This window comes from Atheta coriaria, unplaced genomic scaffold, assembly GCF_025399875.1.
Source record: "Atheta coriaria isolate IRGN ID8LTWV9N9 unplaced genomic scaffold, Caltech_Dcor_3.1 hic_scaffold_9_pilon, whole genome shotgun sequence".
Taxonomy (NCBI): Eukaryota; Metazoa; Arthropoda; class Insecta; order Coleoptera; family Staphylinidae; genus Dalotia; species Dalotia coriaria.
In genome coordinates, this window is record NW_027045451.1 from 3632444 (window position 1) to 3659060 (window position 26617).

The 26617-nt window shown below is 35.7% G+C and overlaps 1 protein-coding gene and 1 long non-coding RNA gene across 3 annotated transcripts; one reads left to right on the top strand and one right to left on the bottom strand.

The window, feature by feature from the left end:
* Positions 1-4823: 4823 nt before the first annotated feature.
* LOC135798735 (synaptotagmin-16-like) lies at positions 4824-25919 on the bottom strand. 2 transcript variants are annotated; one of them, XM_065311664.1, is made up of 10 exons: positions 25405-25919; positions 13160-13414; positions 11950-12220; positions 11576-11690; positions 11270-11470; positions 10075-10183; positions 9602-9759; positions 9374-9540; positions 9107-9248; positions 4824-8928 (listed from the first exon to the last, which is right to left on the bottom strand). In XM_065311664.1, exons 1-10 carry the CDS (start codon positions 25439-25441, stop codon positions 8728-8730), a joined length of 1656 nt encoding a protein of 551 aa, XP_065167736.1. In that variant the 5' UTR covers positions 25442-25919; the 3' UTR covers positions 4824-8727. The 2 variants fall into 2 exon arrangements, with proteins under 2 accessions (XP_065167736.1, XP_065167737.1); XM_065311665.1 differs by lacking the exons at positions 13160-13414; positions 25405-25919 and adding an exon at positions 12381-12576.
* On the top strand, positions 24820-25502 carry LOC135798736 (uncharacterized). Its single transcript, XR_010549775.1, has 2 exons — positions 24820-24958; positions 25009-25502. It is a non-coding gene; the product is annotated as an uncharacterized lncRNA (long non-coding RNA).
* Positions 25920-26617: the final 698 nt, after the last annotated feature.

Here is a 26617-nt window from a genome sequence, read left to right on the forward strand (position 1 = left end):
TTGCATCGAATTGTAAGTATTTAATTTCTTTATCGTTTTCATAAATAAATTTTGTGATGATTTCACAAATTGATCTCCAAAATTGCATTTATATGTTCGAAGGACTAGTTTTTGCTTGTTTTAGGGATTTTGTACCTGATTCTGACATCGTAGAAGGGCCATTCTTTTATAAGTATTTAATTTCTTTAACGTTTTCATAACTAATTTTTGGGATTAGCTCATGAATTAGTGACGAAAATAGCATTTTTGTGTTGCAAATGACTACTTTTTGCTTATTTTAGGTGTTCTGCACCCAAGCCCGATATCGTCGGAGAACCATTCTTGTATCAGATTGTAAGTATTTAATTTCTTAATCATTTTCAAACACATAACTTTTATGAATAACTTACGAATTAGCGAGAAAAATTTACTTTTTGCTGTATTTCAGCTCTGATTTTGGTTTTCGAGGTTTAGCACATGAACGCGTCATCCGTGGCCTCAGCGTTCGTTTTATTAAAAAAGAAAGAAGAATATACTGTTAAATATAATTAATAAAGCATAATTTAAAATTTCAATCGCATTCACATTTCTTTTGTGATATCCTTTTTATCGTTTTCAGGATAAGCGTCTTAAATATATTGCGTATATGAATCTTGTGTGTGCGTGAAACGTGTACAACATAGCTAGTCATGTGTTGTTGTTTTTTAAAAAGTTGAATGATAGAAACAAATAGAGAAGAATCAAATATTAATGATAAAACACTCGGTGGTCGAAGTGAAACGATGCACTGCTGGCATGCTAGCAGGTACGGATCGAATCTCCAGGTAGAGGCTTTTCTCAAATATAAAAATATCAAGGTGTAATTTGGGTTGCATATATGAATTCACAACAAGTATAAGAGAGAAGTTGCAATACAAGTGAAGGCAATAAGAGGAAGTAAGAAAGTAAGTGGAGAAACGGAGAACAGAGAAATAAGAGAAGTAGAAGAAGGAATAGCCAGAGAAGGGTAAGAAGACAGAAGGGAAGAGAACAGAGAGTTAGAGAAAGGGAATTGGAGATAGAAGAAAGAGCAGCAAGAAATTGGATCAGATTTTTTAAATTTTTTGGCACGTGTCGTTGCTCAAGACAGTCTGCAGTCGATCTCCCAGAGCACTTACTCGGCTCTAGTCGATACTTTCCACTGCTTCAGTCCTTCCATTGTCCCGGCCCATCCTACAGCTACGATGTCTCTGCGCTTCATCCCCGAGTATCAGGCATATCAACGAATTTTTTATGGTGGGGATTACCCCCAACATAGAGAGGAACTCCTTATAAGGACAATCCTTATAAGGTCTTGTTCCAAATATTTCTAAGTTTTAAGTCGCCTCAAGTGAGGAGTGACACTTAAAAATATTCTTACAAGTTCTGACCTGTAGCTGAAATGAAAGATGGAGCACACAATCACACAGGATACCTTAACAATTTTATAGTGGGGATCATCCCCTGAGAGAGGGAACTTTCTTAGAGACCTGTGCCTGTAATGATAGAGGGTACCGCACAAATCAAAAGAAGTAAATATATCTTACTATTTCTTTATTAACAATAGAATACACGTTTAGATTTTACATGTCAACAAAATACATGTCGCCATATTGAAACAGGACTTACGACCTGCTAAGCCTCGCACATATAAGCAAGTAGCACTTTGTACAGTTCTACCGGAATAATGAAATTAGCAAATATTATTAAAATGAAAATAAATATACAGGGTGTTACAAAGAGAAAATTTAAGGGGCAAAGAAAAAACTCAACACTAGAAACGCCGCTCGTTTTCACTCGACGATCAGAGAAACTAATATACAGGGTGTTCCAGAAAGAAAATTTAAAATGCAAACGGGAAAATCCTAAAAACAACAGCAAAAGCAAAATTTTTACGGACACAAAAGAAAATATATATACAGGGTGTCCTAGAAAGAAAATTCTATGTTAAAAACAGTGAACACTCAAAACGCACAACTAAAGGTGATTTTCTACGTGCTATTCGGAAAACGAATATACAGGGTGTTACAAAAATAAATTTTTAGAAACTACAAAGGAGTTAATAATCACAATATGCAGAGCGAACTTGACAAATTAACAATACTAATAAAAAAATCAGAGAAAACATAGAAAAATTGCAAAAGGGTGCTACAAAAATAAAACACTTACATTTGAATATATTGTGAATAAATATTTATTAATTGATGGTAGCATCAACTGTATAAAGAGAATATCCGGCGGAAAACATTTAAATCAACAGAAGGCAAGCGACGGCGCCTTGCAAACACAGTGGTTAAAAACGATGAGATTTTCTATCCTTAACTATATTCTATTAACTGAAAACTCGCGCAGGGATTAACGGACACTTATTTCTCGCTTAAGAAGATTATAACCGCCATAAATCATTAAACAAAACACACACAATACGACCGTCCCGAATATTTAGCTGATGGCCGAAAGAATACACAACGATTAATCAAATTAAAACCTCAAAACGCATGGCGACTAGAGAGACACGTTCGCGGACCACGCGGTAAAACGATTGCCGTGTACGTCGCGCGTTCAAGGCAGGTACGCAGCGATAACACGCGTCACTCTAACAAAAAAGTTGTTTCTACACAAACGTACTGATAAACACGTAGTTGAGAATACTAAACTAAAATTTACAATATTGAAATAGGACATATACACGAAATCTACTGTTACTTTCAATATTTATCGGCTTAAGAATATTCGTAGCTCAACGAGTACAAGTGCGTATACACACAAATATCATTATAACTCGCGTTACGGAATTTTCTCGCAATAAATTTTGATACAGGGAAATAAAGAATTAAATTCCGCATCTAGGAAAATTATTCCGAACTAAGTTGAAGACCGCGTTCGCGAGTTATAATATAAAAACTACAATTCCAAGCGCAACGAGTACAAGTGCGTATACACACAACTATCATTATAACTCGCGTTACGGAATCAATAAACTTTAGAACAGAGAGAAACAAAATTAAATTCTGCATCTGGGAAAATCATTCCGAACTTATTGTGATACCGCGTTCACGTGTTATTCTAAAAAAACTACAATTCCTAGCGCAACGAGTACTACGGCGCACACACACAACTTTTAATATAGCTCGCGTTACGGAATTTTTTAGATATAATTTTTCATACAAGGAAATACAGAATTAAATTCTGCATCTGGGAAAATTATTTCGAACTTATTGTGACATCGCGTTCGTGTGTTGTACTAACAAAAACTACAATTCCTAGCGCATCGAGGACTACAGCGCACACACACATCTTTCAATATAACTCACATTACGGAATACGGTGCCCTGAACACGAGTCACGAGTCACCCTCATACGGTGCCCTGATTCCTAGCGCAACGAGTATTACGGCGCACACACACAACTTTCAACATAACTCGCGTTACGGAATTTTCGTTAGACGCAAACGCGGTCTTACTGTAAGTTCGGAATAATTTCCTTAGATACGGAATTTAATTCTGTATCTCCCTGTCTCGAAATTTTTTGCTAGAAAATTAGTTGTGTGTTTACGCACTTGTACTCGTTGCGCATGGCGCGGTTGGGCGACCGCCCAGGGGCGCCAGACTTTAAGGGGCGCCGACTCGCACATGGCCGGTTTTTTCGTATGGGTTTGAATTGCAGTTAGGGGGCGCCGTAGAAATCTCGCCCAGGGCGCTGGTAGCTCTAAAACCGGCACTGATTATCGAAATAAATAAAAGGATGATGCCGGGCGGCGTACAGGTAAAAACAGACTGAAATGGTAAAACGTTCGTAGCATGAACGCAACATTGCGCGTGTTTATCGCGATACAAAATGTTGTTTATACACAAACCCCGATATGCACGTAAAATTGAAATCGAAACATTTTTGATGTGCACTAAAATAAAATATAATATAATGTTTCACATTCAGTTATAAACTTCGACGCAACTTTACAAAGAGGATAAAAACTATTAAGATACAAACTGAACCAACAGATTCCGAGATACAGCCAGTTTATAATAAAAAAAAAGAGAATTTATCAAAAAGATGACACACTTTTAAATATAAATATTTATTAAAATTTATTTATAAATATTTGTAACAGTGCCAGTTGAAGTACGAAATAAAACGTGCCCGACGGATCTTTATAAGTACCTATGCAGTCACTGTTTATCATACTTGAAAGTTATCAATAAATACCTCATCAATTATTGATACAATACGAATAGATTCAGCAAATTAGTGATAGATAATTATCGCAACCGTATCATGCTTTGTTGGAGAAAGCCTGTAATACAACTCGTGTAGGAGCCGACAATTTTCCGATTAATTTTACATACATGGTAGCTCTTACCTTTGCTAATTGAGGTTTGCCATCAAAAGTCTCCACCAAAAAAGGTCAAAATCCGAAATTGAATATAGACTTAAGAGCACTGCTTAAGCCTTGAAGGTGTGGCAATCCATGTGTGGTTATCCATGATTACTTCACTCAAGAAACAACATTTACACTCTACACTTGTTATCACAAAATTCAAAATTATTATTGCCAGCACCGTCGCGAGGCGAGAGACGTACGCGTGACTAAGCCGACGGTAATACTGAACTGTAGATCTGTGCGTTGAAGACAGTGACCATGTTTTACGCGGTAATCAGCAACACCTGACAACGTTGCGCTATTGCACTGCACGTTGAACGCAAAATAACAAGTTTGAACATGTTCGTATAAACACAAACACATGAAAAGCAAATAGCCGATCTTGTTTCCGTCCGAATTAATTTTAGTAATAAATATATATATATATATATATATATGATAACACTTTGTTTTGAATGACATTAATAAAATGGTTTTATTTATTTGTTAGTACAAAATATGTGGAATACAATTAATTATTTCAATAGTAAAAAGATACATTAAGTTTTGGTGCAGATTGTGATTCAGCTGTGCAGAGTATGTATACAATAAATATAATCAAACAACATACAACCAGAGTCAATCTTAATACATATTCACAATCGAGTATTTTTATTGAATTGGTTTGGTTCACAGTACGTCTGTATCATTTTGATGACAACGTATGTCGCTCAATTTGATGCGCAATCCTCTATTCGACTTCAGTGGTACATCATGTCTGTAATTACAATTATATCGTATAATACTGTCGAATTCTGATATAAAACAGTAGGTACAAAAAGTCACACACTCCACAAATATCAATATTATCAATTTCTTTATCTTCCATATCGTGTAATTTTATAAATATTCATATTTGGTTTTATCCTCAATTTGTATTTGTGTTTTTGTTTAGTTTTCTGTTTTGAGGGAGCTCAGAATACGATTTAGTTTATAAGTAATGCACAATAGAATAACAATCGTACAATCAGATGAAGGTCGTAAGTTTAAAAGTGCATTCATTTTCGACATATGTTGGTATTACTTATAAATACGAAAATATATTCATGTATTCTCCACCAAAGACTTAAAGAACTAATCAACATTAAACTATAAATAAAATTGTCAACAACATGTAACGACATCTCTAAATTGAAAATATGTGCAAATAATCTGTTTGTTTTTGTGTTATTAATATAAAAACATTTACATAGAAGTAATTTTAATTAAATGCATTTAAGTGAATAAAAATACATTTTGCTCAAGTATCAAATATAGTATTTAATAAATAAATGCAGATGTTATTGAAATTATTTATCATTCTATAACATTCGCTCACAGTCCAATTTGTTTTTGTTTTCTGCCAATCTGCTAATATGTTTGCCATTATAAATTACACACTGTATTATTGTAAACATTATCATATTTTAAATCCACAATATCCATGAAGTTTAATGTATATGTAATGTTTTTTTTTGTTTAATTAAATATATTTTTAGTGCTTTACACAGTTTTTGTCTTTATCAGCGCCACAAACAATTTTTACATCTTTCAATTTGAAATCTAATTCAGAGCACAAAACTAAATAACAAATTTCGATAAGTTTGCATTGTGCTCTTTTATAATAAATAAATTTTTAAAATGTACTCCATATTAGATTTCAACATTTCTTGTCCTTATCATCTTAAATTTCTATTTTTGCCACAGTTACTTTAAATTCTTCATTCTTAATTCCTTATTGTTGTTTACCATCATAACATATTTTTGCCTCAATTATCTCTATCACTATCAATTTTTAAACTCCTCCCCTTAACATTCGTTAAATTTTCTGCCCATTCCTTCTCAACATTTCTTTCAGCTTGAAACCAAATGTGTAAATAAATACCCCTCGTACATTTGTTTACGTTTCTGAACACATCAAATTGACATTTTATATTAATAATCGTGTTTGTTCTTGTTTTGTCACGCCAATATTTACCTACCTACACTTGCATTAAAATGAAAATAATAAACGCTCAAGTGAAATAAATCATTTCATTTCATACGTTTTCCAATTGTATTATTTACTTGATTACGTTCATTACGTTGGTAAATAAAAATTGTGGAGGGCAATAGGTTAGTAACAAGTTACTTATGAGTTCTTGCTCGTTTGGATCGTGGTGTCTTTCTATCAACAAGGCGTTTTGTTCAGTTGATCGGTATGAAGATTAAATTGAAACAATACGTGTCATTCCATTGGATGGGCGTTCGAAAATCGTCCCACAAAATTAATAAGACCGCTTAAAAGCACTTTATCACGTATTCAAATATGAAATTTACATGTTTCACAAGTTTTTTTCATTGTATGGTGCATTTCTTATGGTGAGTTTTTACAATATTATACAAAGAAATCATAGAAAAACCATAACTAAAAACGAAAATAAAGTAAAAACTCAACCAAGATGCATCAAAATCCAATCACACAAACATGGATAATTGTGAAATGGATTTGGAGGTGTACTTAATATTAAACAACACGGTCTTATTATGATCGATTTTCGTAACGCCCCGCGTAAAAGATTAATCGTTACAAAGTGTTACTTCGATAATTTAAGTATAATGCATGTTTATATTAATAGTAATGCCCCTATCCGTATAACAGTGGATGCGTACATCGTTAGCAATAATTCTCGCATAAATCTAGATTATAATCATCGCAATCATCGTAAAAATGTCCCAAGTATCAATTGTGTCCGGATATCAACGTTCATCACCTTCAGGATACAATCATCATCACACAAATGTGTATAATAGTGTTAAATACTATTTTAGCGACGTATCCAGAAACCTTTCTATAAATAGTCAAAGGTTTTCGGTAATTGTTATCGTAATCGTATTTTAATTTCTAATCGTCATCGTAACCATACCTAAAGTAGGTTTCCAATTGTTGTGTTTATCTTTAGATTTACAAGTTTAATTAGGTTTAACTTTTGCTCATTCGCAGTTAGTCAAACGTTGTCATAACATATTTGGTTTTGTATGTGGAAAATTTAATAAGTAAGTTGTATGTTATATAAAAGCTCGTCTTTTGTGACAATTAACAGCTCAATTTATTTGCCAAGATAAGAAAATAGTTAGGATAAGTTACGTTGAGTAAGATTAGTATAATGTTAAGAATTATTACATTGGAGTGTGTAAAAGTTCAGGGTGGCCGAATGTGGTTTAATGGTCGTAGGTGTTTGCATGACTAAATTACGCATCGACTATTTCAGAATATTATATACTTTGTAAATATTTTGGTAGCCTACGTATTTCCTTCTTCTTGGTTATTGTTACTGTTTACTTCAGTTATTCATAGGATTACAAAGTTGTATCTTACAGATAATTTGTGCTTGGTACATTATTTTTCTCCTTACTTCACGTTTAAAATGTTTTCGTTAATGTTCAATCATACAACAGAATTTTAATTTTCCTTCCACGAAGAGATAATGGGGTTTTCATTTATTTACTGATTTACGATTATCATGATGTTTGGAATGTTATTAGTCGTATTATATTCGTTTGTTAATTGTTTTAATATTAAAATGATTAGTTGAGCTTTGATTAGAACAATAGTGTTGATGTAGGTAATTTAATAAAAGAATTCATCTGATGAATATTTGGTGCAAAATAACCTTGTAAAACCAGTATTGATAGACGTTGGAAATGCTTGTTTGTGTATGCGCTGCTAGATGTTTTCGTATGTTGTTTTCGTTCAGTTGATTTTATTTGCATATTTAGTTAATGGTGCTCCATCTAACGATAAGTTATTGAAGTTCAGCGCCTAACTAATAAACACCGTAGTTCTAGGTATATTAACGCCTTCCTTGAAGTACTAGACAAAATATTTAATTAATAAGGCAAATGTTAGTTGTCCTCTTTTATGTTTCACATCCATTCAGCATTTTACTTCCGTATTTTTAATAGGTCCGTCAAAAGCTAAAATTCTGAATCATCATCATCATTCACATGCACACAATCCGTTTATCAATGCGAATGTGTTTGTGTAATTAGTTTTAAAACGTTATATTTGCTTTGTGTATTTGTTTGCGTAATATATCAACATTCTGTTCAGTCTTCGACAGGCGCATGTTTGCATTTTGTTTGGTTTTTGGTATTCGCAAAAAGTAGTAATAGGTATAGGTAATAAGATATATAGTTAAAGTTCAAATTGGTGGTTGTTGTTAGTTGCTTCAAAACATCGCAGCGTCGCACTCACCTTCGTTGGTTTCGATAATCCAGTCGTCATGGTTCAATACAAAGAAGTCGCGACGCTCGTTGGTAGCAGGTAAATGATATGTCAAGCGGGTGGGCTATGACCGCACCAGGACGTGCCACCGGCAAATCTGCTCCTGCTGGAACTCCTTCATGTCCATCCAGTGTGCCAACTCCTCGGCACCGCTCGAATTCAATCCGAGACTAAACCAACCAACCATCTCCTTCTTTTTGGTCACGCCCCGCCGATTGTAGATGGAGACCATTAGTGTCACGTCCGCCAGTTGGAACAGTGCCACCTAGGTTCGAAATTGGATGGTTATTTAGAGATTTGTAAGCAAAACAACCAAAAATCACCAATAAGGACAAGAGAAATAAGCCATAAATATTGGACATTTTCTATAGGAACATTAGCAGTGGTTTTGAAATTTGGAAGAATGTCAAGAATACAAAAAAGTGTATTTGTAGTGCACTTACTTGAAAAACAAAGGTCTCCTTGAACAATGGATTGGGTTGCCCTCTTCTCACTGTTGTTTTGCTCTGCGCCAATTCTTGCCCAGTGCTACTCACCAGATGGAGTTTCACGTAGGTATCCGGTGCACGATTCAATGCTAAGTTTCTGCAACCCAATAAACAAGTATACATCAATTTCAAGATGAGAAAAGTTGATTGTTGAAGGTGTTTACAGAGAACACAATAATAAAAGTTTGAGAGTCTAATGTCACTTGCAAAGTATAGTGTTACCTGAAATGCGATCCTTTTACGACCTCGACGCTGAGACGTCCCGTGGTTGCGTTATAGCACAGTCCCAGGAGAAGTTCCGGAACACCGCCATGTTGCATGGAATGCGTAGATCCGGTGCTATCCGATCGGGCCAAACTCATGAGCTCCGCCGTGCAACCACTGCTCAACTGAATATCCCAACAAATAAATCAATACCCAACTAATAAAACTAAAAAGATGGAAACTTACTGTAGTATTTGCACGGGGTTCCAAATTAAGCCAGAAATTATTCTCCAACTCCAAATTGATGTTGGCGAAACTGACTATGGCTTCACCGATGAGACGTTCTCTCTTCATGCGCTCGCAGCCGTACAACCGAAGACGCACTCCCATTGAGTTGACGTCCTCTGCAAAACCACCAGCCTATTACGTACAATGGCGCAGCATAATAAAAGCATACATGCACGACATACACAAGCAGGCCCCAAACAAACAAACTTATAACTCGCTCAAACCAAACCGCAATGGAGCGGAATGAATGGAATATTCAGAAAAGCGAAATTGTAATTCTCAGAAATGGATGTTCATAACGCAGTAATGAAATTAAATCAAAAACCGTTTGTTGCTCATTTTAATAAGTCGTGCTTCAAAAAACAAGCACGAATTAATGGAATTAAATATAGAAATTTATAAATATAGAAACAGTATTTCAGTGCACGCACCTGGATTTACACGATGAAGCAGGAAACTTTCCATATACTGCGGATTATCGCCGGAGCGGATTTTCGTTTTGTGCTTCTGCTTCTTACTGGGCAGCAGTATCAACCGCACCTGCAGGAATAAATCAGGCACATAAAATATTACGAGCGTCATAGTTTTCGGCATACGCTGCAACATTTTTCCACATTTCGAATATATTTATTTCCGCCGCAAAAACGTACAACATCAAATTGCACGATTATAGGCGTGCGTGTATATTCATATAATCTAGTAGAAGGTGAAAATGTAGCCAACGTTGGTTGCTTTTATTGCTCGTTCACGACGTACACATTTTTCATTTTCATTTGCGCAAGACATGCGAGCGGCGTGAATTTTATCGGCGCAAAAAATCCACGACGGATTCCTTGGAGGTTTTGCCCGCAGAATAGCGTTTAATGAATTATTTATTAAAGCCGTGGCGCGTTTAAAAGAGCAATCGATTTTCAGTTTAACGTTTCGTGGCAATTTTTACATCCCCTGAGTATTATATTATAATAAAAAAATAGTATATCAAGTTAATATTATTAATTGAAACAGGGTAAGATTTTTGCTTATCGGATTTTCCGTATCATGCAAAGCTTTTATTAAAATAGAAAAAGCAAAAAGCTATTATTCAAGAGTTTTTAGATTTATGTTTGTGAGCGGTTCACAAATTGATAAATTTTATCGGAGCTAATATTTTAAAACCCAGCGTGGTTTCTTTCAAAATATTGTTGCTACGGTTGCCAATTGGCACTTTACAAAGTGGGCGATAAAATTTCTCCCAATACTCATATACCTACCGCATAATTTGGCTTTGAAACAACCTATCTATTCCCAAATGACATGACCTTTGTGAAAATTCAAGTTTAAAAACACCGCAGCAGCCATTTTTAGGCTTCTTGCAATTTGAACAAGAAGCAAACACTTGAATTCCGTGTAAAACCCGTAATTAATATGTTGTTTACTCGCCGCAACGCGCAAACTTGTTAATTAAATTGTGTACAAAGTTACCTCCGCAAAACAAAAACATCAAACAATAGAGGATGTCGAGTACTTGACTTTGCAGCAGCCAACCTCACACGTGCGAGTTAATAAGCTCATATGAGATGTGAGCCACAAATAGACTAGTTAGTCTGAAATTATGATCATACGAAAGCGTCAAAGCGGCCAGCTTACCTGCGTGTGTGTGGGTTGACCGCGATCCCGGCTGGGGATGTCGCGCGCCTGCAATACATGTACGGTCATCTTCCGCATGGGCGCGTCGTACAGCAGCGCGATCTCCAGATGCCCGCATTTACTCAGCAGTTGTGCCTCCGGTTCCGACCCCACACAGGACACCAACTCGCTGCCCTCGCCCTCACCCATGACCACAATGCACTGCGGACAATACAAATTACATTGTAATAACAAATGTTTAATTAATGGTAAGTAATGGATATTGGGAAACATTCGAATGTGGTAATAAACTATTCCGATGCTTACATCTCTGTTGCTATTGATGTCGGTAGCGTGGTGGTCCATACTGACCGGGGCATTGTCTATTCTGTGCAAGTCCTGATTGTCGATTTTCGTTTCCCGCAATGTACCAGTTGGTGTTCTATAAATTACATAAATAAACTATTATAAACCATTTTCTAAGTAGAATTTTCTTAGAACAGAAGGTAATTCTACTTCTTGTTAATACATTTTTTGTAAATCCTTAGAAAAGCCAGCTTCTGAAGGTAATTAGCAAACTTTCTTACTAAACAAACTTCAGAAACTCATTATCTCTCAGTTGTGGTTCATTTAATCGCAATTGTTTTTGCCCTTTGTCTGTTTAGCTCAATTGTGAAGATATTTAATTAATCTTTTTATACCTCTGTAATTGCATCGCGTTGACCTGCGCACTGGTGACTTTCGTCGCTGGGACGCCATGACGCTCTCCGACTGAACTCGTCGTTGAACTGCAGCAGGAGCTGTTGCTGCTCACACCAACACGACCCTTTTCCACCAGCGATATCAGGTCGTGTACCTGTCGTGGCGGATAGTATGGGCCTGTGGCACCTGAAGGCATTTGATAATTGCCTCGAGGTCCACCCATTTCCGATTCACTGCTCGAGTCACCTCCATCGAAAGAATATTCTTTAACTACAAATCAAAACATTATGTAAACCTAGCTTTCAATAATAGATATACAAATCAATAAGTATAATAAATTTCGAATTTCCATCACCCACTTATCGCAGATGCAATAAATTAACACACATCATCGAAACGACCATCAAACAGAAAATAAAATGACACTTACTTGGAGCGAAGTAGGGACCATAAAACATTAAAACAGTCAAAGGAAAGCGCCGAATCGAACAGCCCTTGCGTGTTCGTGGCAATTAAATTACGGACAGAGATCGCAAATGGTGGCACTTAGAATTAATTACGAATGCGCGCGTATTTTAGTCAAATTTCGCACAAAGCAAAGTGTTTCAACCACAATGCGTGCAGGTGGATGGCGAGCTAACGACTGGTGACACACACGTCGAGGATAGGATTATTTTCAGATACCAAACGGTCGAACTGGCCTCCAGTAAGTAATTTTCAATCAATATCTCAAAGTACGACGCACACAGCATACAGTGTCGAATATATTGAATGTTTAATTTACAAATTAAACTCGAAATTGATAATAAACAAAAACAATTAACTAAATAAAAGCCTAAATTGTTTTTAAAATACAATAAAAATATATCAATTGTTAATTGATTTTCAAATTTAACCCAATTTAGATTTAAAATTGTTGTTAACACCCTGTATATAAGTCAACATGAAAGAATCAATCGATAAAATAATCGGACAACGACTAAATTTTTTATACTGCCCGTCTAGCAGTCTGAAATAGTATCGAAAAGGTCGAAACTTTTTTCAACTGCAATCGAATAGAAGTAGATTGCGTCTAGATACGTTGTAATTAGCATTTTTAATCGAATTAACAACCACTCATGAATGAAACATGCGGAGACAGCTATTGAATTGTGGTTTATCGGCAATAGATGGAAATTCGAAACTTGGAAGTAATTACCATGCACGTACCTAATTTGCTCGTGGGCTTGCCGACGTTGGGACTGGTGACAGTGCCGCCGCCATTGAGCGCTCCGTGCGGAAGTTGACTCGAAGGCACTGTGGGGGATGGCACCGGGCGCGTGGACACTGGCGGGCAATTTTCGTCGCAGCAGCTTATCGCGCCCACGCCACCCCACAGCCATTTTTTGTTTATATACAAGAGAAAGACTAACAATAGCACGCCGAGGCCAGCGATTGCACCCAATACTCTCCCGCCATCTGGACCTGTAACAATAGGAGATAAAAATTCAATTTTTTAGTTGTGAAATGTTGAAAATAATTATTGCTTGCTAATAAAATTGTTATTTTGTCATAAAGATAAGTCCATCTTAAAACTTTATAGCGTATTCGCATGATTGGCTTACTCGTATAATATAACGCCCTGTTGCCTATTGAATTAACGCGCAATTTCGTTGGATCTCATTTGCCATTTCGGAAAGCGATCCGCTCGCATCAATTCATCCGTTTAATTACAAATCTCTTATTCGTAATTGAATGACGAAACTTTCGGGGAACGCTTCGCAAAGGGGATTTGAAACAAAAATCGTCTCCGATCCAGCCATCAAGGGCGTAATTTCCTCTTGGGTTGCTCTCCGCATTCTTCCTTGCGTCGATTATTATTACAGGACGACCTTGCCCGATTACCTTTCACCCTCTGTTTCGTACTATAGAAACATCATACCCACCAATCGATTATGTTTACATTTTCGCGTTTATATTTTTGTAAATTTTGTTGCCTAGATTATAATTTTATTTTTATTTTCCATTGATATGTGACGATTATTGTTTATATTTTATAGCGCATGGTAACGCGCCTACGGTTTGTCCTTGCTTCCGCATTGTCGCTTCCAGCAGCGTTGGAACACGGCAGAGAGGCAAAAAAGGGATAAAAACAGGAACGCGTGCGCTAATGGCGTGTAAACGCGGGCACGCTACAATCGGGAAATCTAGGTGGATGCGTGGGAGCAACCACTTGTTGTCGATTGTTATTGTTGGCACTAAAACCCGACGCCAAAACGCAGTTAAAACGTCTGGTTATCTTTGCATACAAAAAATATCATGCTTTGCACACAATACTTTTTAATAAAACATTAAATGGTTATATATTTTATTGCCAATAAATCGATATCGCAATAAAATGTATTTTGATTGTACCTGCAATAAAGTGATATTGCATTTTGTGTTAACTTTTCATTGTATTTTGTTATTTAAAAATGTTTTTTGTGAGCACATAGATGCAGTAAAGCTATTTAAACAAGCTTTTTATATAAAATTCTAAAAATATTCAATATGTAACATGTCAAACCATAAATGAAATGCACTAAAACTATAAATAATGCAATTTAAAATTAATTTGCTCTTTTCATCAACAACCCAAGACAAACACGTATTCAAACATCATTTTAATTCTTTGAAGTCATGTTATGAGTAAAACATTTCCCACATGAACTCTGACATTACCAAATTTACCATTTTCCCGCAGCTACCGAGTTAGTTAACCCGTTGTGGTAAATTTTATGAATAGATTCATTTTGTGCCTATGTAAATAGCGGTTTAGCGGATTGTATTAGTGGCGCATTGCAACGGCATAATTTCTAGCCGGTGGCGGCGAGTTAATAAAGTAATTGCATTGGCCGCGGCCGCCCTGGATAAGCAAACGGGCGCATTGCGTGCTGGATGGCATTAAATTTCTTAAAACGCCCGACTATTGGAATCACTGAAGGAGCGCAGAGCAAGCAAAATGAATGCGCCATTCGGCTGCAAACTGCATTGAGTCCAGTTGGGCATAGATATACACGGGATAAGCTTTTAATTTCATTAAAGTTGAATATTCATTTTGCATAACTTGAATTTGCATTTTGCTGGTGGCATTTGTTTTCACACGTCGGGTTAGAATATTTTAACTTTTTGTTCAAATATAAAAGTTATCACATTTACCTAGAAAAATATATTGTCACATTTTATTATTAAATTTTAAAAACGCAATTTTTAAAATTTTTTGAAGTTGGATGCATAATTTGTTGCCTGCATAAATAAAAACATACTTTACGAGATTGTGTTGTAAATCACTTCATCTTAAATCAAAAGTTATTCACATCTTTTGTTGTTTGCGCAAATCGTGCGCGTGCAATACAAAAAAAAACTCGCTGGAAATTTATAATTTTATTCGTAAATAAAGTTGCGTCGCGTTCGGAGAAATATGAGATTATGACCCGAGTAAACGTGCTTGCCATTCGTCGCTCGCTTCAACTTTCCGTCAAACTTTTAGCTTGCTTATTCAAAGATTATCGGGCTTTGTGCAATCAGCGTAAACCTCATAGCCCTGGGACTCATGCTATTATTGCACCAATTCATAATTACTATAAAGTTTGTGCATAAAAATTGGAATTTCAGCTTGTTTACTTTCTGAAAATTATGACCACAAAATTATTTTTCTGCTGTACATTGAATGAAAATATTAGATTCAAGGTTCTGCCGCAGGTTGTTATTTATTTTCATTGTAGAAGCCAAAGTTCAAGGAAAAATCATTTCGCTGAAAATTTGTTTTAATTTTAACATAAAATTAAATAAAATATAAAAACACCTTGTATTTAAGAAAGAAAAAATTCTATATAGTAATAAAAATAAAATTATCTTCCTTCCACACAACGCAGGAAAGCCATCATACGAAAATAAAATTCTTCGAAGATTTTCCCTTGCACAGGATATAACCATTGATGCGCACGAGCGAAGCACGTGAAAATTGCCGCCATCAAGTTTATAAATAGCCCGCATATCCTTCGACTATACGTGCATCCGCGTTCGCGAATAGTGCAGTCCCCAGTCCACCGCCCCTCGATGCAGGATGCACACGCAGCGTCGGCTGTTCAATGAACCAGCCGCCCCGCGCCGCCCAAAATCCGGAGCACGAGTCAAGGCGACCGGCAGCAGCCTGGAGATCGATAGGCAGAGCCTGCGCGAGTTCGGGTGGGGGTAGGAAAGATCCATTTTGCGTGGGCGGCCGTCTCGTGGCGCGCGCGTGTGAATCGCGGGACCGCGTGCGGCGTACGGCGGCGGCGGTGGCGGCGGCTCCAGCAAGTGGTCGCTTCCGACGCGTATGGGGCGCATCTGCACATGTAACGAAACACCAGGGCGGCGAGAATGCCTGAAATAGCGGCAGGCACATGGCGATTTACACGTTTATTGCTGACGTTATTCGAGAGCATAGTTTCACGTTTCCGTGCACGTTTTTTTCGTCCTGCTGGGGACATATTATTAACGTCTAAATTCTAGATATTAAAATCTACAAAATACGATGGTTGCTTTTATAACCGACAAATGGAGCTACAAAATGACTGCGTTAGCAGATTTTTAACCTCAATTTTTCATAAAATTATTAAAAACTTAAGAAATTATCATTTAAAAAGGTCAAAAATTGTATTCTTTACAAATTTTTCTTCATATTTTTATAGTAAACTAATACCTAAAGCTATTTCTTCAAATATCTTTGCATGACGTACATATTGACCTACTACATTTTCATAAATAACTTCAACTTTTATCATTCTATCATTAAACTTGCCTTCATTAGTTTTTTATACAACAAACGTCATTCCCCAGCTATAACTATTAAGTATATCGACATTTATCTATTATCCTAAGATGTTCGAACAAATGTAACTAGATAATATCATCAGACGACAGACTAATAACTTGAACATGCACACAATCGTGAGTTGTACATGCTATCGATTTTCCATTAACTAGCACGCTGCAGTCTGCAATTTAATTAACACAATTAACACAATTTATCTGCCCCGAACGATAATACCTCAATGTCATGGCGTTAGCGCATTCTGTGAAATGGAACCCATCCGAGCCTTATACCTATAAGCACTATCGGTAATAATACTCACTTCAAACACACCTTTGCTAATTTATTTGTGGGCTTTTATGGTAGAATATTTAAAAAACATATTTGCTTTGCAATTAGCGCACAATTTCCAATATTACTCATTTTATTTTATGATTTGTACATATGTAGATAACATGTTTTTTGTGGTTTTTCGTAAAACGGCCTCTTAGTAGGCGTTGTTTATGTTTGCTCAACACTGGTGACGACGTCGCGATAAAAACTTAAGCAAACTTGAGTAATATCGAAAAGTAAACACAATCTCATGCTCAGTGGGGATTTATGCTAATTCGCAGCATATGTGATTTCATTATGCAATCAAAACATTGTCACACATTCGTACATGAAAGTACTAAGTGAGTGTGAGTCACCGAGAGTATAAATAGTTCAGCATTGCTTCATACAGGGTCATAACGTTGTTATCAGTTGTAACAGCAAGTATGTATCGCACACCGCTTATGCAAGTAAATACAACCGGAAACAATTTAACCACGTCTACCACAAGTGCGTAGTTATATTACTTTAATACTTATTTTATTTTTAGGTTAAGTGAAATCAACGTAAAATGAAGGGCACTGATTTTATTCGCGCTGTGGTTGTGTGTTGCACGTGAGTGCAGTGGAATATACACTGGAAAACTATCCAATGTCACCGTCACTATGACCCAAAAAAGACTCGAATGGCAAGGTACAATGCGTAGGCAAGATGCTTGTCACATATTATGCCGTGCAAGCATCCCGGAAGCACCGCGATGCATTTTGTACCCAGCATCCGGTAACTGGTATCACCACGGTGGTAGAGGTTAGCGGTGGCATCGGATGAAGAAGGAATATCACGCAGCAGAAATGGCCGATGAGAATACGGAAGAATGGGCGGCGTACAGGTCAAGCTCGATGAATACAAGAAAACGCTCAAGGAATAATAATAAAATATATAAATATACAAATATGTTGCTGATGCGATGATTAAATAAAGATTATTTTTGGGTTATTCTTAAAATATATTCATGGTTTGCACCTTTGGTAGAATTAATTATATGTAGGCAACCAGTTTGACTTTTAATTGGAGTTGAATGTACTGAAGGAGGTATAATGAAGTTAATTGAGAATAACTGTTTAATTTTGTGTTTTGACAACTGGACCATACAAAATAAATTGTGATTTGAATTCATACAAACTTAATTTGAAATTGCTAAGAAAGTTGGTTTTAAATTCTATTAACTTAAGTTTTCATTCAAATTTAAATATGTACATCTCAAATAAAAATAATTGCGGAATAGTCACGATTTAAGATACTATTTAACTAGCACGCTTTATTGTACTTCGTTCCAGTTGCGTATTGCTGTACACTTTATTTTCTGTAACACCCTGTATTTCTTTCCATTTTCAATCACGAAGAAAATTTACTTTTGCTAATTGCTTTATCCCACTAGAACTTCACTTGAGTGGTACGCGGTTGTATGCCTGGCTAAGTAGGTCGTAAATCCTATTTCAATATGACGGCATGAATTCTGTTGACTTGTGAAATCAAACTTGTATTATTTTACATTGTATTTATTAATAAAGAAATGTTAAGTAATATGTCTTATGCTGAATGTACCTTCTATATCATTTCAGGTACCAGGTCTCACAAAAGGTTCCCTCTCTCAGGGGAGGATCCCACTATAAAAATTGTTACGATATCCTGTATGATTTGTGTACTCCATCTTTTATATCGAAAGCTACAGGTCAGAACTTGTAAGAATATTTTTAACTGTCCCTCTCTTGAGGCGACTTAAAACTAGAAATATTTTCACAAGTCCTTAAAAGGATCTACTTATAGGAGTTCCCTCTCTCTAGGGATGATCCCCACCATAAAAAATTGTTGATATGCCTGAGTATTTCGGGGTGGCTGGGGGCATGTGTAGCTATGGGATGGGCCGGGGCAATGGACACATTGGTAGTGGGCCTAGACTGTCTTATAACGACACGTGCCAAAAAGGAATTTAAAATCTGATCCTCTCCTGTTCTCTTTCTTCTATTCTACTCCTCTTCTCTACATATTCATCTTCTATTTCTCTGTTGTTCTCCCGTTTCTCCACTTGCTCTTTCTTATTTCTCATATTACCTTCACTTGTATTTCAATTTCTCATAGAATTTCGTTTACTAGCTCATATATGCAACCCAAATTACACCAGATATTTTTATATTTGAGAAAAATGCCATTTTATACCTGAGATTCGATCCGTGTCTGCTAGCATGCCAGCAAGTGCACGTCTCCCACTCGACCATAGTGTTTTGTCATTAATATTTGATTCTTCCTATTCATTTATATTTATCATGTTTTAAACAACACAATTTAAGCAACAGTTAGTTATCTTATACCCGCTGCTCACACATAGGCTTATGTGCCATATTATTTAAAACTAGAAACGACAAGAGGATACCACAAAGAAATAAGTACTTTATAACAATACAATGTGTTTTATTGACAGCATTTAAAAAATACATATATCATTCAAATAAAAAAAACATTGACGAATCCACAAATCTCGTAACAGTAAGACTTACCTTAAAAACTGTACCAATACTTCTTTCGGATATCCGCAGATTATGACTCCCATACTCAAAAACTGGGCATAACGTTGTCTATCAGCAGGAATTAATATTAAATCAAGTTTTGCCGTATTCGAGAAAGACTGCCGATGAACACACATGGCATACATAAGAACCAACACGGTTTGCAGATAATACCACAACCGAACGGATAATTGGTAGGGGTTTGCGCCACATTTACCCTGTAGATAACTTTTTGTATTTGTGAGTATTATAACAATGATTGGTTTATTAACAGCAATTTGTGCAATCTGATACTTTAATAATGCGTGTGGTAATTATTCTCGCATTGATGAGCTGCCTGGTGATGTCTGCTGTTTCGAAAGACGAGTGCAATTGTTATGTCAACGAAATACCAAAGAAGACAGCCGATGGCTTGCAGTGTGCAAACGAGAAAACTGGTGCTTTAAGCCCTTGCAAAATAATGGTTCCACCACCAACGCTGAATATGGGACCACCACGATTTCATTAAGTAAATTTTGCATGCTTTTTTATTGTTATGAATAAAATGTTTTGCGTGTGAAATTAATTTCATTTTTATATTCGATTGTAACGTCCGGTTTTGATAATGCAAAATAAAAACTATTGTGTTGTGACATTTATAACTGCTTAATTTAGTTCAAAATTTTACAAATCATAAATCATCCGCTTCCGTTTCACCAAAAATTATGAAGTTTATAATATTGTTCCTATTAATATGCTGTTACTTTGTGACAATGTTGGGCAAGAAAGAATATTCGTTAGAGAATTGTACGTGTACCAAAGATTATCACCCGCATTTGGACGCTGATAATAAAGTGCAATGTTATGGTGTTAAAATAACGCAAACATATCCGTGTGGATATCTGAAACGTCCTGCTTGCGTTTGCTCAAAATACGAGCACAACACTTATGTAATTAATCCGTATCATTTTGGATGGTGTATATTAACTATAATGGAAGTTATAATTAGACGATGGCCATGTGATAACGAAGAAGAATGGGAAAGATATAGGGCATATAGACGTGAGATAGAATAAAAGCAAGGTAAATAAAAAGGAATGAAAATAATAATAATTGATATTTTAATTAGGTATTAAATTGTAATATGAAGATCTTTAAAATTAACTGGAAAGTCGCACGGCTAAAATATTAAACACTTTAAACGCGTATTTTATTTTTTTCTATAATTTAATTTGAATTGTGTTTTTGTATTCAGGTTGAATATGTCAATGAATGGAAATATGGCCGAAATTAAAAACCTAAACTTATTATTTCTACCATTTTTAATACTAGTTTTTATTCTTAAATTAAACTTGTTTCGGTTGTTTTTATAGTGATTTAACAATGTTTAATTTATTGATTAACTGCTCTTGAAAATCACAATTTGTGCAATCTGATATTTTAATAATGCGTTTGATGTCTGCTTTTGCAAAACGAATGCAATTGTTATTCAAACGAAACACCATTGATGACAACCGATGATTCAAAGTGTTCAAACGTCCAAATTCTTGTTTTAAGCTCATGCAAAAAACGCTTCCACCATCATTGCGAAATATAAAACCACCACAATTTCATTAAATAAATTTTGCAAACCTATTTGTTGTCAAAAATAAAATGTTTTGCGTGTGATATTATTTTAATATTCCTTTGTTGCATCCGGTTTTGATAATGCAAAATAAAAACTATTGTGGTGTGTCATTTATAACAGCTTAATGTAGCTTAAATTTTAACAAATCATAAATAATCCGCTATCGTTTCACCAAAATCATGAAGTTTATAATATTTTTACTGTCAACATGGAGTTACTTTTTGGTAGTGTTTGGCACCAAAGAATATACGTTTGACAATTGTACGTGTATAAAAGATTATCACCCGCATTTGGACGCTGATGATAAAGCGCAATGTTATGGTGTTAAGGTAACGGACACATTACCGTGTGGTTTTATGAGTTATCCCGAATGCAAGTGCACAAAATACAAGTACAACAATGTTAATATTTTTCCTGGTTATGTTGGATATTGTTTGTACGTTTTGAGGGATGTCACATTTAGACGATGGACTTGTGAAAACGAAGAAGAATGGATTGCGTTTAGGGTATATATGCAGGAGGAAGGTTATTAAAAAGGTAATAAAGAGGAAAAAGAAGAAAACTAAGCATTTAATTATTAAATTGCACAATGCAGACCTTGAAAATTAATTAGAAACTCGCACAACTTGCATAATCAACACTTTAAACACGTATCTTGAATTATTCTATAATTTAATTTTAATTGTATTTTTGTATTCAGAGTTAAAAGTGTGGAGTGGAAATATGGTTCAAATAAAAAAAATACCTACAAGCATGAACCAAACTTATTATTAGTGCCATTTTTGATATAAGATTTGTAATTCTCCTTTAAAGAAACGAGAATTATTAATAATGCACTTTCACGCCATCTCGGATTCAATTATTAAGATATAACTATAACCAAATCTCTAAAATACTTTTCATCCCTTATTTAAAACCCTTTAAGTCATAATATTTGATATATTAATACTTATTCTGCTAATCGGAATAAAGACAAATCCAAAAAAGCATAAATCATCAAAATCTGTTCTCTTGTTCTTGAATTATGAATGTTGTAACTAACGCAACTTTGTTTTGTCTATATATAGTCCTAAATCAAATTTATTTCATCCAAAGATAAAATTTTAATTAAAAATCAACTGTTTCCCATTATTTTGTTTGCTTGCCCGGTTCATCTCAGTATCGATAGGTCAAAGCGCTAATCTTGACAAAGTCTCGCAAACTACCAACTACGTAATCGCCCAGTTAATTGAGATTCCACGTGCGCGTGACATGCCCGCCATTAATAATTCATAGAACCACACGGCACGCCTGGTGAAAAATGATCGAGCCGAAAATTTCGATTGGAACCGGCTGTCCCGCTAGCTCGCTAGGTGCGCAGGAAAATCAATAATCGCGGACGTAGACATTACATTCCCCACATGCACAGCATATAGGTGCTATACGGTATCAAACCGAAGGTACTATCAACGCGAGTCCTGAGGGTACACGTACAAGTGGTAAATAAATTGCGCTCGCATCGTGTTACTTACATCTCCTTGGGTAAGTCACATTTCAGGCAAAATTACCCAACGCTATTTATATTTCCTCTTCCAGCTCCTTTTTATTTTTCAACATTTATCACGTTTTCACGCGTCTTGAATTTTCGCTTCAAGATTCTCACCATTTACCATCATCTCGGATGGAATAATAAATGTGGTTTAAATTGGAGCTAGTTTAAACTGTATGTTGGTTTATCATTAAAATGCTATACGCGTGTTCGGGATGCATTTTTTGTTGCACAAATGTTGACTTTATGAGAATAACATTGCCAAGAGCAGGAAAAAAGCGAGTTCAATGTTGGAAGTCTTCCAGAAGGTCATCATTAAATTTATAACCATTGTTTGTCATTCAAAATTAATGCATTCTCATTTGTGCGCGTGGAATGAGGCAAAGTTTCAATGTTCTTTGCACGCGCTATGCTTCCCAAACGTCTCGGGACAATCGATCCGGACAATCGTGTCCAAATTCTAGACGAGCCATGGGAGGATACGGCGTAATAAAAAGATAACTTATTTATCAAGGACAACAGTTTACTTTGCAACATAATTACTTTCAACTTGGTATTCAGGTTTAATAGTATAATTATCTTATTGTTAAAGTAGATTTAAATGCAAGGATAATTTTTGGTTGTATTTATATATACTGCTATAGTAGGCAACCAAATATACAATCATGTAGAAAACTATTAGATTTATTAGAGTTTTAGCTACTAATTAACCTCAAATTTAATATTTTAACAAATATTGCACACAAAACAACTAAAATTTTATGTAAATCAAAAAATTTCCGACTTAAACTTAAAATATGAACCTTGTTGAAAACTTAGAGTTTAAATCTACATAAATTCTGTTCGTTTTGTGCTTTATACGCTCTTATATTAATCTATATATATAAAATTTGCGTGTCACAGTGTTTGTTTCCATACTCCTCCGAAACGGCTTTACCGATTTTACCAAATTTTATATGCGTATTCAGTAGGTCTGAGAATCGGCTAAGTGATAAGGGTTGTTCCTAACTTTTTTTAATTTTTGGACAAATTCTTTTGTTTTTATTTCTTTTATAATGTATTTAACAGAATCCTACTTTATCTTCTTCAAGATTTTAACGATTAAATTCACCCTTAATTTTTTTAAATTTTGGTATTGAGCAATACCAAGATAGAAAATACTTCAAATATTAAATAATACTGAATACAAATTCTACAAATCACTGGTGTACAATTTAGACAATGATAGGTCTGTACCAACCATCCCCTATAACATTTCACTATAAATTTCAACAAAAACTTGTATTTAACCTACTTTTACTTCAAATACTCAATTGCAGCTGCTATTGTTAATAACGCGCTTTGTTTCAAAAAATTTCTATACATTTATGAATATAAAAGATACAGAATTATAGAATAACGTGTGCGTTGTCCTTGTTATGCGCATTATTGGTTTATCGAGTCGTAGATTCGTGTCCAGCTGAAGTATATCGCACGCGAATGACCATTATGCATGCACGCTATTTTATACTTGATTAAAATATAATTGTGAACGCGTTCGGCTCAACAATAGGGAAAAAATCGTAAACAGCAGCGCGTACACACGCAGAACAATAAAGTACCAGCCGACGAGGTGTCATTAAAACGCACAATTACTCGCGCAAATACTTCAAGCCCTAGGCTCAGAAAAAAACACGCCAAGGGTGAAATTAGGGAAAATCTAGTGGACAACAATAAAAGAAAGCCAAAAAATACAATTAGTTCAAGGTATGAATAGCTGTTATTGTAATAGAATATAAATTATTATGAAATCAAATGTATAAACCATATTTTTAGTCAAATCAAATTAATATTTAATTATTTATATTATTAATTCAAGAATTTGGAATAATATTCGAATATTTTTACTTTATTACCAATTATTTGGTTAAAATGTAAATTTAAGATCAAAAAGTTATTTTTGATTAAAATCGTTCGTTTCGCTTTCGCTTTGTTTGTGCGCTGGATAATTTTCATAAAACAAACATGAAACACAACGAAAATCAATGACAACAATGGCAGCAATTTAAAAGTTTCCACCCTGAAAGTTATCCATTCCGACATTGAAAGATTTCCACCATTTCCAAGCAAAAATCATGAATGTGTTTTCATGAGTCATTCTTCGAAGCAAAGCTGAATCAACGCCGAGCGCGAATAAGTTCTACAGGTAAGCGCCCAACAATAAGTTACCGATACAAATAAAAATATCGATTTCAGACAATAAGCAGCATGATTTACATCGGACACATAGCTTATATCAAGGACGTGAGGTTGGCACCGACCAACACAGAGCACAATACCACAGAATATCCCACAATATCGCATTGTGCACGGCGATTGAGGAAGCAGTGCGAAGGAGCGAGCGCTGATGTTGTGTGTATCGGGGGGATGGTTGATTTTGACCTATTTTCGTCGGGATAACGCTGCGCTCGGTGACCTACATTCAGTACGGCGCAAACTACGCAAAGGAAAATCAATTGTATCCTTTCGCGCGTGCAGGAGAACAACTGTAGAGGACTACTACAGGAATTCCACAGCAAATATTTTATAATAAAATAAACTCTTTATAATGAAACACAAATAAAAAATAGAAAATTGTTTTAAAAAACTCACCAGCGATGTAACTGCTGTTTTCCGACGCGGCCAACATAATTGGTCTTCAATCGGATAACAAATTTAAGTCTCTTCAATATATCCGGTCATAATCTGTATGTGTATTGACTTTTATTTAATCCTCTAGAGTGGAACGATTGATAAACACCAAACACGATAACAAAAACAGTGTGAAAGAAAAGAAAACAGACAAACACGCACTACAATGTCTTGCAAATAACAAACGACGCACTGCACCGTTTTATACTGCAGCTAGCGATTGTTTATGATGTGTGGTATCACTAATTATTAGTCGAATTGTTAGGGTTACGAAGGGTCACTACGAATCGCCGAGCGTTGCGTCGTGTACAAGAGTTTGTGTGTTGTGAGAGGACGACAGGAACCTCGCACGATTTTCGGAATCTACTGACGGTGGTGTGTGTAGAATATGTTGCGTGCTCGGCGCGCATGCGGATCGAACGCCACCCGTCGGCAGCCGGGGTAGCACGAAGCTGAACCCCGGTCACAGCCAAGATAAGTTTATTTCGCTAGCGTTCTCGCGGCGTACTAGCGAATATATTTCTATCTAGAATATTATCTAGAATGTGTTAGAAAGAACTGACAAGACTGAATAGAGTTTTGTTTTTGTCTGTGTTGTTTTATGCTATAGGTTTTTGTTGTATTCAGTATGAGGATGAATACACGACCTGCACAACTTGAATGCTCTTGGAAAATGTGTTTACATAAACTTCTTTAGAATTTAAAATGAGGATAATAGCAGGAGGTAAATAGCACTGAGGTGTAGTACATTTAATATTAATTGAAAGTGCGATCGAGAATGTTATCAAGTTGCATTAAGTTAAAATTATTATTTTTATTCTGTGGGGATATATCATGTTACAGAATAATCACTTATTAGAAATCTCGGGTTACGAAAGGAAATTGGACGCTCTTGTAATTTATGCGGAATGGTACTCCCGATTGCCAACGACTTAGACCTGACTATGCACTGGGGTGCCTGCGTGAGGCATTTTATACCTGCGTGTGATCCCTAAAAAAGAGGGGGGGTAGACCCGCCCGCAAAGTACACCTCAAAGGGTACCTTCCCCCACCCTTACCCTCCGCCCTTCCACTTTTTGGAGGTTGTCCGCAGCTATAAAAGGGCAGACGTCCAGTAGTTCAGTTGCATGACTTTTGTGTTTTTTTCGTTTACAACCTAGTTCAGTTGCAGGTC